We start from the raw sequence: 20,840 nt of genomic DNA, 5'->3' as shown, positions 1-20,840 counted from the left end.
AGGTCTAACCAGCAGTGCAATAGCAGCAAGTGCAGGATACAAGAATAAGTTATAAAGTGCAGTTATAGAAAAACTATGGTGATATTTACAGATGGATGTACTATCAAAATTATATACAGGTTGGATAAGCTATGAACAGATTTACAATATATGAATATATGTGCAGGTTGCTATCAATAATCAGTAGTGTGCAGATAAATAAACATGATTACAAGTGTATATGTTACAATATATGAATATATGTACAGGGATAGATAAACATGATTACAAGTGTATATGTTACAATATATGAATATATGTACAGGGATAGATAAACATGATTACAAGTGTATATGTTACAATATATGAATATATGTACAGGGATAGATAAACATGATTACAAGTGTATATGTAACAATATATGAATATATGTACAGGTTGCTATTAATAATCAGTAGTATGCAGATAAATAAGCATGATTACAAGTGTATATGTATGGTGGGTGTGTACATAATTACAAATGCCCATATGCAGTGGGTATGTACAGTTCAATAAGTAAACAGTTCAATGTGGTGCAGTGAATGTGCAAATTTTAAATGTGCAAATGTTAAACAGTGCAGTTATTGCGAGGAGTTTAAGTTAGAGGAGAGTGGGGGGTGTATTTGGGGGGCAAAAGAGTCAGTGGGGGGCAAAAGAGTCAGTGGGGGGCAGAGTTCAGGAGGGAGACAGCTCTGGGGAAAAAGCTGTTCCTCAGTCTGCTGGTTTTTGTCAGGGGGAGCCTGAAGCGCCTGCCGGAGGGCAGGAGAGAAAACTGTCTGTGAAAGGTGAAAGGTGTCCTTCAGAATACTGCGTGCTCGGCGCAAACAGTGTTTCTTCTGGATGTCCTCTATGGCTGGCAGTGTGGTCCCTGTGATGCGTTGGGCAGTTTTCACCACCCGCTGAAGTGCCTTACGCTCAGCAACAGAGCAGCTTCCATACCAGACTGTGACACAGTTTGTCAGGATGCTCTCTATTGTGCAGCGGTAGAAGTTCACCAAGACGGCTGATGAAAGCTGGTTCTTCTTCAGTTGCCTTAAGAAGAATAGGCGCTGGTGAGCCTTCTTGATCAGGCTGGAGGTGTTGGTGGTCCAGGAAAGGTCCTTTGAGATGTGGGTCCCCAGGAACTTAAAGGATGAGACAGGCTCAACGGCCATCCCATTGATGTGGATGGGATCATGTGAGCCTGTTCGTCCCTTTCTGAAGTCCACAATGAGCTCCTTGGTCTTGTTGGTGTTAAGGAGCAGACTATTGTCGGTGCACCAAGTGGCCAGATGCTGTATCTCCTCCCTGTAGGCCGTCTCATCATTGTTGCTGATTAGACCAATCACTGTGGTGTCATCTGCAAATTTGATGATGGTGTTAGATCTATTAACAGGCCTACAGTCAACGGTAAAAAGGGAGTAGAGGAAGGGGCTCAGCACACAGCCCTGTGGTACACCAGTGTTGAGTGTGACGGTGGTGGAGCAGATGTGACCTGATCTAACATTCTGAGGTCTGTTAGTCAGAAATCCATAATCCAGTTGCAATGACATACGATTTGGTACAGTTTGTTGTTGTTTTAGAAATAAGATTGATTACATGTTATATACATATATTATTTACATAATGCTTTCAGAGTATTATAACAGCTCGTCACCCAGTGATAAGCACAGTGATTCGGCAAAATTAACGTTAAAGTGAGTGGCGTTCATCTGACAGGTCCAATTGCAATAGCACTCTCCCAGTATTGGATAAGACGAAATTAACAAGCATCCAGCCTGAAATATACAATCTCATTGAAGCTCCAGAGAGAGAAGTTAAAGGCCTACAAGTCTTTGGATGCCAACAATGTTGTTCTGTGTGGTCATGTGCAAGAAATGATACTCCACGATTACAAAACTTTAAGTGCTAACCAAGGATTTCTTAATAATATAATTTTATAAAAGAATTATTTGCAAACTCTAAACAGCAAAATCATATTAGCAGCCAATGACTATCAAAGTACAACATTGTTCACAGTTAAATAAACAGTGATAATGTTGTTGTCAAGTCACACTTGCAGGTTATTTTAGACCGAATATTCAAAGTGCCGTGGTAAACAATATAGGGAGTGTGTCACAAGTTGTCACTGAATGAATGTGTGAATACAAAACCAAGTTTACCTTAATAAGTTACACTTTCACATTTCATTCTTAGCATTTCAGTGTTGGCAGTTTAATTCACCATTTGTACCAAAAGCTGCAATTAAAAACCAGTAATGTGTATGATTCAGCATAGCATGAACTTACCTGATATAACGTGAGAACTGCAACATCGAGCATTTCTAATTAGTTTGTCACTTCATTCAGCTCCCTTTTAGCCAAAGACGTTTGCAGTTGGCATTAAAGCAGTGTGGTGTATGATAAAAGTTAAGTTTTCTATTTTTGGAAATTTGTCATCCTACCGCACAACATGACATGTTTGCTTTTGCAGCCAGTATTTTTTTTGCAACCGGGGACCCATGTGACGTAGGTTGGTAATTCGTCTATTGACCTTATTCTAAAGTGCGAAAGTGCGCCTGTTATCGCGATTGTCTTAGAACTTCGATTCAGTCGCCTATGGGAGAAATGACTAGGAATAATAAACGGCAGAAAATGGTCAAACTGCTTGCTCTACAAACAAATGTTTGCATGACTATACAGACCAAGTAGATTATATAATATAAAAAATATCAAATTGCAACATCAAGCAGCGTAACGAGCAGTTTTTAACGTCAAAAAATGAATGGAAGTGAATGAGACCGGAAGTCTCGAGCCAAAAAGATTCAAATGGCAGCGCCCACTCGTCGGCGGAGAATAAGGTAGTCCCCCTCTCTATACTGCGGCATAAGAACGCCCACAGACCACAGGTTGAGCGCCCCCTGCTGGTATCACTAACACCACTTCCGTCAACAGCCTAGCTTTCCCATGTGGTCTACCATCCAGGTACTGACTGGGTGCAGCCCTGCTAAGCTAGCTTCAGTGGGCAACCATGTGAGAGTTGCAGAGAGCTAAACGCTGACGTACCAAGCACACTGGACACAAGTGAAGAAGTAATGATCGAAGCATAGTGGACCCAGGTGAGGAAGCCCCAAACATTTCGAGTTGCAGTGGAAACATGAAACACCAAGATAGTTACCAGAACTATGGTTTTATTTCATTTTCTTAAAGCAAAGAGTGCGTGACCCAGCCACAGTACATTATCTGTGCCAAAGTTTTTGCTAAGCAATGCATGAGGCCATCAAAATTAATGAGACATTTGCAGACGACTCATTCTCAATACAGTGACAAGCCCAGAGCATTTTTTGAGTGCAAGGTGAAAGAACTGACATACACCCAAAATTAGATGAGGGATGTCACAGCTACTGTGAAGAAACTTTTAAAATTTCATAATCTATCACAGTTGCTGGAAGAAAAATGCCAATTTTTTTTCAAATATTATAGATGAGTTATTAAAACTATTATGTTTAGAAATGTATTGAAAAAAAAAATTTCTCTGTTAAACAGAAATTGTGGAAAAAAATAAACGGGCCAAATAATTTAGAGGGTTAATAATTCTGACTTCAACTGTCCGTTGGCATATACAATTGCATGTAAGATGTATGAAATTAAAAACTTGCCACTTTTACTAAATAATTATTATAGTATTTGAAATTAAGCTATATCACGTAACAACATTTGTTAGACCTATCAAACAGTTACACTGATAGTTCATTCAAAACTGAAGACTTTGAAAAGTCATTTACTAACACTTCACCTTTTCTATACTACTTTGATTCATTTTGGCATAGTTTACCCCAAGATGAAAATTCTGTCATTATTTAATCACATTTACTTTAACTTGACTTGATTCAGATCTTTTTATATGCTGAAGAATGTTGGAAACCAGGAACCATAGACTTCCATCATGTTTGAATTTCCCACTATGGATGTCAATATTTACCGGTTTTCAACAGTCTTCAAAATATCCCTTTTTATGTTCAACAGAAAAACTTAAACTGCTCAAAATGAACAATTCCATTAACACCGCTTTCCTAAAGGGATATTCACCCTATCAATTACGCACTACTTTCCTTCAAGATTTTCCAAACCGTTATAAGCTTCTTTTTTTTTCCTGTTAAGCCAAAAAGAAGATATTTTGAAGAATGCTGGGAAATGGTAACCATTGACTTCCATGTTTTTTGTTATTCCTACAAAGAATGTCAATTGTTACCTGTTTTTATTTTTCTTTAAATTATGTTCTTGTGTGCTCAACAGAAAAAAAGAAGCTTATAAAGGTTTGGAAACTCTTGAGGGAGAGTAAACGGTGAGTAAATGTTTGGGCGAACTATCCTTTAAAGAAAGTGGAGTTAATGGAATTGTTAATGTACACCCACCAAAAAATACTATCCTGCCATATTTAATCACTCTTGACTTGTTCCAGAGCAGTTTGAGTTTTTCTGTTGAACACAAAAGGAGATATTTTGAAGAATGTTGAAAACAGGCGAACTTGGGTGTCTAGAAAGGCGCTATTTACAAAAAAAAAAAAAAAGAATTTATTTATTGTTTATTTAAGTATGTGGTTCATTCTGCTGTGGTGAATAAAAGGACTAAGCTGAAGGAAAATGAATGGATGAATAATTTAATAGCTTAATTTCGTTATATGTGTCTAGAAAGGCGCTATTTACAAAAAAAAAAAGAATTTATTTATTGTTAATTTAAGTAGGTGGTTCATTCTGCTGTGGCGAATAAAAGGACTAAGCTGAAGGAAAAATTAATGGATGAAAAATTTAATAGTTTAATTCTGTTTTATGTGCTTGCTTCTTGGTTGCTTTTAGTCATTTATTTATTTATTTTGTATTATTATTTTGTGTGTGTGTGATTTACAATTTAATTATTTTCTCCAAAACATTTCCAAAGAGTCCGGCTTGAAAACCCCTACTAGACATGTTTGGTCAGAAATACTATCTCTAGTATCAGTCGACGACGCTGTCAGTGAGAGTGCGTGGCTGTTACTCAAGACACACACCTAGCTCCCTAGCTAGACGACATTTTTAAACATCTCAACAACTGGCGAACAATTTAAACGCTGTTCAGGCGCAGAACTACCACGCAGTCTAGGTAGGATTTGAGACCTGTGTTTGAGACACGACCAGAGAGACTTCCGGTGTGTGTTGCGTGGCTGTTGTGTCTTCGCCGCTTTGATTGAGCTCAGTGAGTGTTTGCGGCAGAGGCCACAGTGGCACGCAGACAGAAGCTCGACTCGACTCTGCCGCAGAGCCCAATGAACGCCCTCATTTCAGTCTCCTGCAGACATGACAGCGCTGAAATGATGCAGTATTCACAAACCCCATCCTCACGAGACATGGACACCATCCGCAGGAGGATGTTAAAGGAGTGAATAACTGTTACGGAGAGCACTGTTTCGCACTGAAGCGGATCGTTAGCTTAGCTGGCTAGCAGATAGATTTTCAGTCCCTGCTGCTGGGTGGTGTTGCCCGAGGCCGGACATCAGCGATGGGAATCATTTTCACTAAGTTATGGAGGCTTTTCAACCACCAAGGTACGTGAGATAGAATATTTTAAAACACAATTTGGTTATGTCCTATATGTGGATATATTAGTTAGCTAACAAGTGTCTGCTAACCTGCTACTGTAGTTTCGCTTTAAAACAGCGATGCTCGCGCGTATTATGCACGACTTTAGTGATTACAAACATGTTTCATATATACATGTGTCAGAGGGAAATATTGCCTGGCATTATATTTCAAAGATTTCGAAAATGTATTAGTTAAACTGCGACTGACAGCATTCGTCTGCTGCTGTGAGACTCGGTCTCTGTTTATGGAGGATGGAGCTCTGATGTCGTTATTTTTCCCTCATTTAGCTTACAGTAAGTTACATGTCGAGTCCTGTGGGACGCTTGTATAGTTCCGATGTAAAATTTAGTAACTATACACTCCTAAAAATAAAGGTTATTTAATGTTTCCCATAAACAACACTTGACATCCATCATGGAAGCTTTTTATTCCTCACAAGGGTTTTTAACAGTGTAAAAAAGATTTTTTATTAAAGAATTCTTGTATTTAAAAAAGTTTATTTAAAGAAAGGTTTTTGAGAATGAAGATGTTCGTCTGTGGCATCATGAAGTTTTGGTTCTTGGCACTATCAATTGTGTAGTTTTCACTTTACTGTTCCACAAAACAACTTAAAATGTACTTCTTCTGAGTGTTTTTGTCATTTATCAATACAAGAACCCTAAACATATATTTGCTTTAAAAGCGAAAATACATTAATTGATCAGAACAAAGAAGTGAGAACAGATATCTTTTAAAGCACAGTGCAGAAATAGCATTTAATTAAAAGTGAAAATCTATTTATAATTCACCATTACTGCATATAATTATAATTTACCATAGCCTCATGGGATGATAGTCCTTTTCAAGGTATATTACGGTTTGGAAAAGTTAAGGTTTTGTCTGGGCTTTCCATGCACCTTTACATCTACTTTTCTTCATGTGTTCAATGTTTCCCCCTGTATCTTTTCATTGAATTGCACACAACTTATTTTCTAAACAATCTAGTTTTGTTTTATTTGTATATACGGATTACTTTGGTAAGCTACTGACATCTGGTGAAAATTCCAAGTCAGCTGCACTTTTAGAAACATGTTTTCTGAGAAAAAACGGTGATGTGTTCAATACTTATTTTGCCTGCTATATTATGCCCCTTTTCATAAGATGAAAAATAAATCTGTGTCCCCAGATTTTGTTTGTGAAGGTTCAGTTTATAATACCTCATGAATCTTATACCGGCCCTTGCCTAGAAAACAACTTATTGTTTTCATTTGGATTTCAGTGGAAGATTTTTTCTTTCTTTTAATATATTTATTTTATTCTCCTATACTATCTTTGATATTATATACTTTGTCATTGATAAACCACAGCTCATCTAAACAGGGATAGCCAGTTATCAGCATTGAGAATAGATTAACCTGCTTTAGCTTCAGTAGGTCTGAATTGAAAAGCGAAACAGCCATTGCAGCACTCTTTGCTTTTTTAAGGCAGATCATTTGTGCCTCTTTGCCCTGTGGTTGTGCAGGCTGGGCATTTTACAGCACTGTGCATCTCTGACTCTGGTGTAATCCTCAAAGCGGTGGAATTTGTGTCAGCATTACTCGTTACACACATCCATGTGATAGCCAGTGGTCTCTCATTTATTATAAATGCTGCGGGATGTCCATAAAGCATATTCTTGTTTGAAGGACTTGCACATCAGCGTGTGACGTACTGAGCGTGTGCAATCTGCAACATAACCCAGTGGAACATTTCTCTCCGTTCTCACCTTACTCATTATCTGAACAGATCATTGTGCTGGGCTTGAGCTTGGTAATGTGAGCGTTGGAGAGTGTTGTGTGCAGTCAGACACATCTCTTTTATCTATTTTTGGTTTATAGTAATAGTCTTTAGTACTAGTTCAATTCTTAAAAATAGCTGATTACAATGTTGTTTAAAGGTTTGGGGTCAGCAGTTTTTTTTCTTTCTTTAAAAGACTCGAATACTTAACAACTCAATTTATTTGATTAAAACTGTTATAGTGAAATATTTACTAATTAAAATAGTTTTTGTCTAGTTTAATATATTTTAAATATATTCCAGTACAGGCAGAGCTGAATTGTCAGCAGCCATTACTCCAGTATTCTGTGTTACATTTCGGAAATGTTTCTTATGTTAATTTGTTGCTCAAGAATCATTCTTTAGTATTATCTGTGTGTAGTATTTTGGTAAAAATTGTGTTATTTTTTCAGGATTCCCAATGAATAGACTAGGCATGGGCCGGTAAGATTCTGACGGTATGATAGCCATGGATAAAAATATCATGGTTTAACGTTTTGATTAATGTAATCAGTTAAATGGTTAGAAATATAATTGTTTATTTTTTATTTTTTAAGTTTTGCTGCATAAATGTGCAACATACTGTATATTTGTTAGCTTGCCGGGCGGTAACACGTGCAACTACAGATGTATTTGGCAGAGAAGCAGAATGAAAGGACCGAAAAGTATTTTTTTGGTCACAGTTTGACACAGACAAGATGATGCCAAGCGCTGATGGTGATTGCCTCTGTCCTGAATCTGCATCATAAACACCCTGGTCTCTTCACACAAGTGGAGATAGAATCCGCAAACTTTCTGAAATGTCCAATCAATGCTTTGCAAACAAGCCGTTCACAAGCAGGAGTGTCGAGGTTTTCTCTCCATCAGCGTTCTCTGCGGTACTCATAAATGCAAAGTTTTGATGATATAGTGTACAACCAACAAGGCATGATTTTTTCCATTTGGAAAATTACAGTTATTAATAGTTCTTATAAAAGGTTCATTTTTAAAATAGCATACTCAATGAATTAAACAAAACCATAGATTTACTCGTTTTTTTTTTTTTTTTCATAATAATAACTCCGCACTAAATTGAGGCTTTCTTTTTTTAGCTAGATTAATGATAAAACATAATTTGCAAATTAATGCATTACTAATATGTAAAAAATAAAACTATTAAATGCTCTAGTAGTAAAAGTTAAGATGTCAAAAATAGAATGGCAGTTAATTTTTTTTTATTATTAATCTGGCCGGTTAACCGTTAATAATAGGTTAACCAGCAGCGGTTATCGGTTAGGAAAATTAACAAGCATCCCTAGTTTCACGCTATTGTGGTGACAGCTCTAAAATAAGTTCTTTTTAAAGGTTGGGGTAACACAACTGAACACAATCTATTTTATTTTGAGAAACATATAAAGTACTGTGGAACAGTAAAGATGTCAGTATAAATAATTAAAACAAATCATTGACTACTTCTGTCTTCATTAGTTTCAAAAACCCAGATTTCGTTACAACTCGAAAAGGCATCTTTGGAGATCTTTCTTTTCTTTGGATTTAAAGTAAAGCCAATGCACTGTTCAGGTCTGTAACATGCTTGGATGTTGGCGCTAAAAAATCTAGCATTGCGATATATATAAATTTTTTATTTTATTTTACGATTTGAATACAGTTTCACCAGATGACTTAAATATTTCTATTTGTAAAGAATTTATAATGTTAGGTCGATTGAGATGATTCTGCAGTGGAAGTGTATCTTCAAAAAATCTAATAAACAATCTATAAACCTTTTGGGGTTCCCTGACACACTCTTGTATCTTCATTTTATTTTTGTTTTCCAACATAAACATGTGTGCATCCGCAAATCAAGAAGAATTTATTTGATCCATGATATAAAAATAATATCTTTTGAAACATTACAAACATATTTACTGCCACTTTCTTGATGCAGCCTTGCTGAAGAAAATTCACTCCAAGCATTCAAAGAAAAATCAATGTTAGTCTTTCAGCCTAAATCCACATTTTTGTTGTTGATTTCATCACACTGCATTACTGGCACACAAAAAGTGAATACATTCTTTCAAAACGATTTGTGGAAAAGGTAGACATGATAAGATATAATCACACACAGGCTGAATGATTAGAACTGAAATCCTTGCTCCGTGCATGCTTTGTATGCCTTTGATTTTCTTGCTTTTTTATTCCTGAGTTTAATGTTCTTTGTTGTGCAGGTTATGAAACTCTCGCCATGTATGAAACATCCAAACTTTGAAAATAAGATTTCTTTAAAGTTGAAACTGAAGATGTCATCCAAATCAGCTAGCTTTGTCTGTTTTAATTGTCAACTTTGTGGTGCATTATCACATTAATTAGTCATGTATTTGTTTGTTCTTTGCAAAAAAAATAAAAATAAAATTCAGAGGTATGAAAAAACTGATGCTGTAACTTCTACAAATCTTCCTAATGTCAAGCTGAAGTTGCCAGGCTGGTTTTAAATGCCGATTTATTTTTTCAGCATAACCAGAATGGTCAGACAATACACATACCTATGGTATTGCATTGTTTTTGCAAAACAGTAAAAGCTTATTTTACTCTACTGTATGTGAATGTATATAATTGTACATTCAACAAGTGAAGAAAACTCAACAAAAATATGTTTATGTTTTATGCCTAGCAACTTTTCTTTATTAAATGTAAGACATTTAGAAAGTGCTTGGATATAAGTGTATTGTTGAGACCTCCCGATGTCTTTATGAGCTCAAAGAGAGATCAGGAATCATGTGACTTCAACCGCCTCTTTATATCTGCAAGTTAACACTGCTGCATATGAATTTGATACACCCCATGTGTGTCCCATTTTGCCACATTTTTTAATACATGAGAGTACTTAGCATATATATTTTTCTTGTGAAGACAGGGAATTGAAAAAAAATGTTTTGAAGTTCTACTAAAACACATCTTTACAATACTTAACCTTTGGACGCTTTTTAAATGCTGGCTGACATGATTACATCAACCTCAGACTCTTGAGTGTCATCAGCTTTAAAGGTCGTGTTTACACCTGCCACATCAAGATGATTTTTTTTGCCAATCCAATCATGAGTGCATTTTGCTAAATACAGTTTTAAACTGGGTTTAAAATGTTCCACTCTTGTCAACTTTCATAAACTCATAATATTGGGTGGCTTTTATAGTATAAACACTCTACAGCTACAAAACACCACCTGGGGTCCGTTCTTCGTACGTGGATTACTCAGTTAGCTGGATTTGGATATTGACGATTTGACATGATCCAGGATCGTTTCGTTTTTCAAAGCTGATCCGAGAGTTGTTTTCATAGCAACAGTTCTGCTAGCTCAAACCTGATCGGAAGCAGGTTCAAATCATATAAACAGGATTAGATCGGCTCAGTGCATGCAAAGATAATAGAGAAAGTATGTACCGAATTCTGATATTTTCTTACAGTAGTTGTATACACTTGGGAAAATAGTAAATATATTTTAACTATATATATATATATATATATAAAGTTATAGTTATTAATAAAATAAATAAAGTTATATATATTAATAAAACTTATGCAATCTGCACCCCCGAAATAAAAGTACAAAGACTGCCACCTGGTGGTGCAAAGAGAAAACTTATTGATATGAACTTTTTAGATCGCTTTAGTACAAATTGTGTATGATAATAGAAATGCAGAATATGTGACTTTTGAAACAATAAATAATACATTAATACAGTTGTAAACATGTTTTGGCAGTTAATATGCCAGTGATTTGATGCTTTACAAAAGTTGCAGACGCCTTTCACAAAATCAAAATGCTTTTGTAAACATCCAGTTATTCCATAAAGTGATTAATAAACCGGCTACTATAATAAAGAAAATCTTTTCTAAATGTAGAACTAAATACATTGATATGCATTGAAATACATGATGAATACTCTTGACACAAGTGTAAAGCCTGCAGTTCACAACAAATGTGGAAAGTTTTTGCATGTCATATTTAACAAACGGTTTACTGCTAATTTGATGTAATTTTGCTTGCATGGATAATTGAATATTAATCAGATGATGTCATTACGCTGCTGTGCCGTCAGCCAATCATGGCATTGCTGATCATGATTTCGAGGATCGACAGATCTGTCCTTCACAACACACGCAGCGATCTCAGATCAGTTCATCCAGACATTCTAATCTGATTCGCGAACTTGTTTGAAGAACCAAATTAGAGAGAGGTCAGTTATCAAGATTAAAAGATCCAGCATCTGCCAAATCATCTTAGATCATTTAAGCGAGGTACGAAGAACGGACCCCTGCTCTCTGCCTACTGAACTAATGTGTATGGGAAGTGTGTGAAAAAGCACCAAAACAACGTGCACGTGAAAACATGTTGATTATTACACCATCCACATGGTTTCCATTAACTTACTTTTTTTGCTCTTTTGTAAAGCGTATGCAAATTCAATAGCAAATCCATTTCTAAATTCTATTAGCACAGACAAGTTACTTTGTATAATTGTAATGTCATTTGTTGTGTATATATAGCGCATTTATCGTGTGTGGCCTGTATATATATGTATAACTTGTGTTTATTGCATCTTTTTGTTGAGTCACTGAATACCTCTTCAATTGCAAGCCTGCTAAATTTAAATGTAAATTTCTGCATTTTTGAATCAGTTATTTAATGTTACGAATTAAATACTTGCTGTAGGTGCTCAAATGAGTTCATCAAAGCATACAGTTTATTATGTGATTGTCTTTGTTAGCGTTCAGAAAAATAGAATAATAAATTACTGCTCTAAAGGTTAGATATTTGGCTATACTGTGTTCTTAACATTGTGCTCATTAAACATCCGACAAGTGTTGCATGTTAAAGCATTCACATTTTTCTGTCTGTTTATGGCAACTAATATCATATAATAAAGGTTTCATAAAAATGTTTTACCTTTTTTTATACCCTTTTTAAAAACTTTTTTTAACCTTTTTATAAGAATTGAAATCTCAGAAATGTAATTGAATTTGGTATGAGTATGCATATAATATGGCAAAAAAAATTGCATTATCTGTTAAAAAGACGGGGCGAGGCAGTGGCACAGTAGGTAGTGCTGTAGCCTCACAGCAAGAGGGTCGCTGGTTCGAACCTCGGCTCAGTTGGTGTTTCTGTGTGAAGTTTGCATGTTCTCCCTGCCTGCGGTTTCCCCCACAGTCCAAAGACATGCGGTACAGGTGAATTGGGTTGGCTAAATTGTCCGTAGTGTGTGTGAATGTGTGTGTGGTTGTTTCCCAGAGATGGGTTGCGGCTGGAAGGGCATCCACTGCGTAAAAACCTGCTGTATAAGTTGGCGGTTCATTCCGCTGTGGTGACCCCAGATTAATAAAGGGACTAAGCCGACAAGAAAATGAATGAAGGAATGTTTAAAAGACTAATTAAGATACTGCAATACCATATTTTGCCTAAATCACCCTGCCCACAATACCTTCAAGTACTTGTGTTGCATTGAGTTCTCATGAAAAAGTGATGTCTACAGACATTACGTTTTTGTGTTGTCACATTGTACATCTTGACAAATTCGAACACAATAGCATGTTGACATAAGTGTGAACAAGTGTTCCTGACATGCATTTGAATGGGGCCAAAGTTTTGTTTTGCTGGGAAGATTATATATATATATATATATATATATATATATATATATATATATATATATATATATATATATATATATATATATATATAATTCTCTAATGAAATAGCTAAATATTGGACAAGACATTGTACATATTGATGTTTAGTGATCTGTCTCTACCTCAAGCTAAGCAAGGACAGTGGTCTAGCTAGTGTGCATACTTGTGAGTCATTCTCCAACACATGAATGGGTGTGTCTGAATGTACTTGAATACCTCATGCAGGTACTGACTCACTGCAGTGTGTTCTAGTTACAGCTTTTTCTTCATTCTGTTCAAGAGAAAAGAAGTAGTCTTTTCTCTCATTTATTCTGCATTCTCTGATTCGTTTCGCACATTAATCATTTTAAGGACGTCTTTTCATTTATGACCTTAGAATAAATATTACTACTTATATCCTACTATTTATATTACTGAGTTATCATGTTAAACAAGTGAATGATTAACTAATGTTTTTGTCTTGTCATTTTTAGCAAATATGAGTCTTAGCCAGATTTTAAATGTTTCATATTATTATTTGTGAATGCTGGTTATAGACAAATTAGAATTTCGTTTATTACAACAAAGTAAAGTGTTTTTAAAAAGTACCGTCCAAAAGAGCCCATAATGTGATTTGTATAAAACCTGTCTTTATTGGGTCCATTTTGGCATCTGGGATGCAAAAAAAAAAGAAAAAAAAGAAATGCTGACTATTTTTGCATGTAGCAGTCAGTTCAATTCCATTGAGATATTTGCATTAGCTCTACAATATGCTTGTTGTTCATTGTCATGCATGATAAATTATAGTAGCCTATGCAAAATCCTCTTGCAACTAAGCATTGTGTTCTTTTGTGGGAACTATTTGGCCACCTTTACACACCCATAGGTGTCACCACGTCATCTACTCTCTGATTCCTTTGAAGTTTTTGCAGATGCAAACAGCCCTATCCAGAGTCATTCTTCTCATGCAGTTGCTTTCAATGTAAGAGTGGTTTTTGAATGTGTTGCATGACTTAATTATCATGATGTTAAAGTCTATATAGTCCATTTCTGTTTCTTTTATTTAGTCCATTCCAAGTCAGCTGTGGATCATTTCACCTGGCCTACATTAACAAAATTGTTCATGTAAATGGGTGCATTTGACCAAAATGAGTCTTCTTAATGTCAGTTCTTTGTCAGACATGCTCTTTTGGTAACCTTTGGTGCATAATCTCTTACAGCATTGTTTGTGATTAATGTGGGAAGTAAAAAAAAAAAAGTTGTTTTAAGGACAGGAACTGGATTAGTTTCTTCTACCTCCAGCTTAAGGCAAGTTTGAAACTTATTGCTTTTTACTGCGTGGGATTGGCAGATTTCAGTTCTTCCTTTTGTAAGAAGGGCTTGACAGTCCCCTTTATGCTTGAGTTACTGTATAAAATTACGCATTGGTATGATGATGCATTTAAATACTGGTATATACACGCGTATGTGTTCTATTTATTTAACCACTGTCAAAATGAAAGGTGGTTGACTGCATTGTTTGATATGATGTGAAGTGTTTACTGAAACATTGAATTGTTTTCCTGTTTTCCCCCAGAACACAAGGTCATTATTGTTGGGCTGGACAATGCAGGAAAGACCACCATACTTTATCAGTTGTAAGTATTGCAGCTAGTCCATTCTTAATCTCAGTATAATAAAATATAGCAAATGAGTACATGTAATACATATAGTATACTGTATTGACCATTTCAATGTGGTGATGTCATTGGCCCATGAACATTTCCTGCTTATTTTTAAAATTATTTTATATTTGTAACAAGAAGTGATTTAATCACAGCTTGATGTTATACCAGCTATCATAATATTTTTTCTTAATATTTGAAACCTTTTGGACATCAAAAAACAATGAAAATTCAAAGTGTAAAACAGGAAGTTGGTGCCAGTTTTGTGCTTTTTGACTCGGATGGAAACGTTGCTTTATTCAGACGTCTTTTATGTGATATTGCATTTTTGTGCATAAAGTTAATTAGCATTTGTTGGATGGAAACATAGCTGTTGACAAACCTGAAAATATGTCATGTACCTCCTTTGCACTTAATATCAGTTAATTGTCTATATGTTAATAGCAAACAGCAAAGAGAATGGGATATGCACAAAAGGAGAAAACGCAATGAAAATAATGCCAATGCCAGAAAAAGACACCTCCATAAATTTTTCAACTTGTGGAACCAGACCGTTTATACCCACTGTAGAGTTGGTCACTCCATGATGACACACAAGTTTTTAGTACTAGGTAGGGCTGGGCGATCAATCGAAAAGTAATCGAAATTGACATTCAGAACCTATAATCGATCAAATTTTTCCAGGTCAAATTTTTTTTTTTGTTGCTTACTTTCCCTACTGAGTCACGTGACCCCGTTGAACTGAACAATGTTCAGCACTTTGTAGCCACATCTGATCTCTATGGTGTTATTTGATTGAAAAATGTCGTGAGTGAAGTATTACAAGTTAAAAACGATGCATGTAATACGAGCGTGCAAATGTCTTTGCTTAAACTCTGATTTCCTCTGTTAGTACACACAATTTTTGCGAGCTCACAAATACACTGCTTATTTATTTTCACTTTTTTTTATAAAAAAAGTGACTTGGTTTTAGGCAAATTTTTATTTTAGTTTAATTTCAGTTGTTCAATATTGATGTTCAATAAATAATCATTAACAGTAGATAGTGTGCGTTTCAATCAATTATTTTAAAATCAAGTAACTCGTCCTTCATTCAAAAAATCCCTCAATTGTACTATGTGAGCGTATTTACCGTAAAAAACCTGTCAGTGAACTATGAAGGCAAAAAATTAAATTAAATAATCGTAATAATTGAATAACAATGATTAGTTAATCGTGGTTTTCATTAGGCCAAATCGCCCAGTCCCTCATGTTCTTTTTGCAAAAGTACTTTGTCTATGAAGCGTGTTCTATTAGATTGTGCTGTGAGCATTTCTTCTATTCACTTTTCACACTGTTAAACCAAATACAGTTTTAGAGTTTTTAGCAAAAATAAATAGTAGGCATGCTCCAATTGATTGGCTGGAGATCGGTATCGGCCAACAATCACATTTTATGAATTGATCGGTAATCTGGCCGATCACATGAACCGATTGAAAGTGTCTGTTTTCAGGTTTACAAGCAAAGGAAGATCCATTTTAACTTCTTGCGCATTAAATGTGCGCTCCAAACTTTTTTTACATTGAGATATATTGAATTATTCTTCCGTCATTTGCAATCTTTCCAAATTCTATTGTCAGTCATTTCCCTTACCAAAATTTTATCTGTTTAATCTATTATTTTCTGTAAAGCAGCTTCTAACCATGACGTGTCCACGCTAAATGGTTATAAGAGATGTGTTTAAGGGATTGTATGCCACATCCTTCATTTATTCTCTTAGGAAAGTAGAGATCTCCACTCAAGTATCATAGTTAAAGGAAAAATGTGCTTTATGCAGTGTTAAAGTTATATAAAGCTTGAAGCATCTCAATTGGTACTCTGTATTGGCTGATCACCATGATAAGTAATCTGTACTCTGTATTAGCTCATAAAAAATCCTGATCGGAGAATCCCTAATAAATGAAAAAAAAAATATATATATATAATTCAACTTCACTATACATTTCTTGCCATTAAAACAGCCATAGTAGCTGGCTCTGACAAGTCACTGTTTGTCATCTCCAAACCTTTATTAACTGTTTTAGATTTTTATCTTGTGTAATAATCATTGCTGTTGATGTTTTTTTATTGTTATATATGTATATAAATTATTAGAGAAAAGTGATGAAATGTTGTAAATTTGATTTGGTTTTGAAATTGAACTAGCCAGAGAAGCTGATGGCAATAAATTCAACAATCTCTCTCTCTCTCATATCTCCAGCTCTATGAATGAGGTGGTCCACACTTCACCCACCATAGGCAGCAATGTGGAAGAGATTGTGGTGAACAATACACACTTCCTCATGTGGGACATTGGAGGACAGGAGTCGCTGCGCTCCTCATGGAACACTTACTACACCAACACAGAGGTAGATGTCCTGAGATCTCTCTGAAAGGGTGAAGGGAATGTCTCCTTAACATGTGTCTCTTGTGTGCAGTTTGTGATCGTGGTGGTGGACAGCACTGACCGAGAGAGGATCTCCGTGACCAGAGAGGAGCTCTACAGGATGTTAGCTCACGAGGCCAGTATATGTCAAAGGCATTAGTATGTTTTTTTTTTCTTGTCTGCTCAGACAACATTTGATTTCACTTCCTTATTTCTTATTATTAGGATCTGAAAAAAGCTGGTTTGTTGATATTCGCTAACAAGCAAGACGTGAAGGGCTGTTTGACTGTAGCTGAGATTTCTCAGAGTCTTCAGCTGACTTCTGTCAAAGACCATCAGTGGCACATTCAGGCATGCTGTGCCCTCACCGGAGAAGGGTAAGCTTATGAAATAAACACATGCATGTAAAGGTCCAATTATATTTTATGACAATCGACATGATATAATGCTTCACAGATTGTGTACATGTCTGCAGTTCTAGTCATGTTGCTTGATAGAAATGATGAGTCATCATATATCTGAATGTTGCTGACAAATATAGACAAGATCTTGTGTTTCCAGTTACATGACTAAGCTGAATTCTCACATCTTTATTAGTTTTAAGTAGACAATTATAAGTAGCAATAAGAAAATAAATCATATCTCAGGACATCTACCTCTGTGTTGGTGTAGTAAGTGTTCCATGAGGAGCGCAGCGACTCCTGTCCCTCATTCGTTAATGTCTCAAAATAACTTGTAATAAATGTCAAAAATATGACATTGTTTTTGCTTTAGATTTAGTTTTTTACATGATTAGGGCACAAGGAGTAGAAAGGGAGGAGAAAAGGTACAATTTTAAATGAATAAAGTTCAAATGAAGTGATATTAAAATGACAGTTTTAATTGTGATGAGACATGGCATATTACTGTATAGATAGGGATGTTATAATTCACCATGAGCCAGTTGAAAATTTATTCAAATATGTGACTGTTCAAACTGGTAGAACGAATCGTCATGCATGTTTAAACCAAGGGGGCGCTGTGTTTATAACTCGCTTTACCTGCACATCAGCTGCAAGCAAGAGGTGGAGCGGCAGACTAGAATGACAGCGGTGAGGTGCGCCAGACAAAACACAAACTGTGTGCAAATACTTAAAACTAACAAAACTTACACTATTTACACTAACAGAATAATCAGCACATCAGAAACCAAACAACAATCAAAACCATCAGCACAGTGGAAAAACTAGTCACTGAAGTCTATATGAAAAAAAAGTATTAATAAGCCAAACCGCTTGCTTGCTCCGACGAATGCTACAGAGATCACATGGTGCATCCGTGTTTTCATAGCGAAAGTGTGAAGATGTTTTTCAGACTGAAAGAGGAATCTGTTTTTACAGAAGCAGGTATTAGATTATTTTTAGCCTCTCCTTTTTAAATTAGTTCATGCATATTTAAATAATTTGCTTATTATTATTGAATATATAAAAATGTTCAAGATTATCTCTTTGTAAGTGTATCACACTGATATTTATACTAGTTAATTACACAAGTAATATTAATTATTTACCTTCATAATTACGTTCAACTCCTGTCTCAATCCTACTATATAATTAGTCATTTCATAATCAGTGTTTCATGCCAGTGGCCAGTCGCCTGGATCAGAGGGCCTATTGACCACCTCTGTACACACTGCTCTCTGCTTTAGGAAAGGCTTACCTCCCCACACCAGCCATCTCGGTCTCCAGTGAAAGACTTTGTTCATCAGTAGGGGACATTGTAAATGTGCAAAGACCTCAGCTTATGCCTAAAAATACAGAAATGCTGATATTTCCAGTTCCAGCACAATCACAGTTTTAGTTTCTTTATATTAATGTGTGCTGCATTTAAGAAAAAAAATCAAATAAAAAAAACCTTAAATTTGTTTCAAAAATTTTTGTTATATCATGAATCGTGAGATTAGTGTCATGAATTGTATCAAATCGTGAGTCAGGTCAATCATTACATCCGTATGTATAGATGCCTCAGATCAAACAGCAGCAGAGTGCCTGCTTATGTGGAAAATGTACATTTAATATTTAATAATTCAATTAGTTAAATAGTGAACATTAATATTTATTTATTTTTAAATGATTTTGATTTTTGATTATTGTATCTAAAATACATTGTTTAACTAAATGTTTTGGGCACTGCATGTTGTTAATTGTATTATTAGTTTAGTGTAGTACTATAGTAATGTACGAGTAATACGTCTCTCTATCAGTGTTGCCAGATTGGGTGGTTTTGAATTTGATATCCATTTTATTTAACAAAACATAACTGTGTGCTCCTACTCCATTCATTTAGTATTGATCAGTGCATGGGTGAAGGAAAGTTGCATCAGAATCTAACTCCCTGGACAAATCTGACTCCCCTCAGTGCATGCGCATCATGTAGCCCCTGCAGTTATTCCTCATTCACACTAACAGTGACTTTGTAGCTGCCTGACACTGGGTGGTGACCTGCTTCAAACAAAGGGGTGTGTAGGTCTACAGCACAGACAATACAACCGGCCTCTGAGCAAGCTGAGACATACCTACCTGGTCACCAACGGTCGCTGTCACTCACGTAAATGGAGGTCACTCACTCTCAAGTTGAAACAAACAGTCGCTTGTGGTGTCAATGAGGCTTTAAACACACAGTGATTTATCATGACACTTTTATCTATCTTTGTGCGTGCGGGAAGGTAGTGTTTTGATGTGATCCATTAATGTTATGGTTCTGTGACGGCTGGTGTTGGTTGCTGTATGGTTAAACTTATGACAGTTAAAGTAACTAGGTTAATTTCTATTTAAATAGATGAAAATAAATAAAATATTAATCTAATATTTGGTCTTTTTTTGTGCGTTTGGGCAAGTTTTGGACCGCTTTTTGGCTGGCATTACTGCTCTCTGTGTAGTTTACAGAAGCAACTTTTCTCCAACCCCATTCAGCACAGAAATACAGGAACATTCAATATTTTCTGTGTATTTCACAATAAAAAGTGTGAGAGGTCATTAACATTTACTGAAAGACGATAGGAATGCACCACAATTCATGTCCAAGGTCATTAGGTTCAGAGGCCTTATCCTGAATGACCGACAGAAAGCTTCCTTTGTTTGATTTACAGAAAGGAAAAAAAGGAGCATTGTTAAATGTGTCTTTTCTGCCTGCAGGCTCTGCCAGGGTCTAGAATGGATGATGTCACGGCTGCGGGTCAGATGACCTCTGACCTCAGTGTGCTCTCTCTGCGGAGGCCGGCGGACGCTCACTGTGAAGGGGACTCACCACAGCGTTTAATTTATTTCCGATTATTGAGAACTGTGAACAAACAATCTGCAACTAACTCGCTAAAGTAAGTTGGGACTCGCAGACAGCATCAATCCAGTGTTTTTCTGCACGAGTGGCCATAGCAGGGGGCGCACAGACATTGGACTAAGAGGACTTTCTTTCTCTGTGCTTGACTCTGCCTTGACTGGCCTCGCAGCTTTCCGGCTCCCTGAAATGGCGCTGTTGTCCAGTGTGAACAGTCCAGTATTTTCATTAACCCTGTGCCTGCAGCAGACTCTGACTGAGGTGGCACGGTACCATGCAAGCGGAGACTGCACTCATGTAATATACAACAAAATAAAGTGTTTTTATCTGTCATGACAGACGCTTCACACTTTACTTCTCTACAGATTTTCTCATTAGCCTTCGCGGGTTGACTTGACTTGTCACCAGTGGCAGTTCTAGTTTAAATGG

At 36.1% G+C, this 20,840-nt stretch overlaps 1 protein-coding gene across 1 annotated transcript; it reads left to right on the top strand.

Moving 5' to 3' along the window:
- The first annotated feature begins 5,202 nt into the window (after positions 1–5,202).
- Positions 5,203–20,747, top strand: arl5a (ADP-ribosylation factor-like 5A). The gene is given in 6 exon segments (NM_001002339.1): positions 5,203–5,556; positions 14,608–14,668; positions 16,935–17,082; positions 17,152–17,235; positions 17,325–17,476; positions 20,273–20,747. Coding segments are annotated over 6 exon segments (540 nt in total). The 5' UTR covers positions 5,203–5,510; the 3' UTR covers positions 20,322–20,747.
- Positions 20,748–20,840: the final 93 nt, after the last annotated feature.

The sequence above is a fragment of the Danio rerio genome, chromosome 9 (assembly GCF_049306965.1).
Source record: "Danio rerio strain Tuebingen ecotype United States chromosome 9, GRCz12tu, whole genome shotgun sequence".
NCBI lineage: Eukaryota > Metazoa > Chordata > Actinopteri > Cypriniformes > Danionidae > Danio > Danio rerio.
The sequence above is the reverse complement of the archived record's forward strand: the minus strand, read 5'-3'. Positions and strand labels throughout refer to the sequence as shown.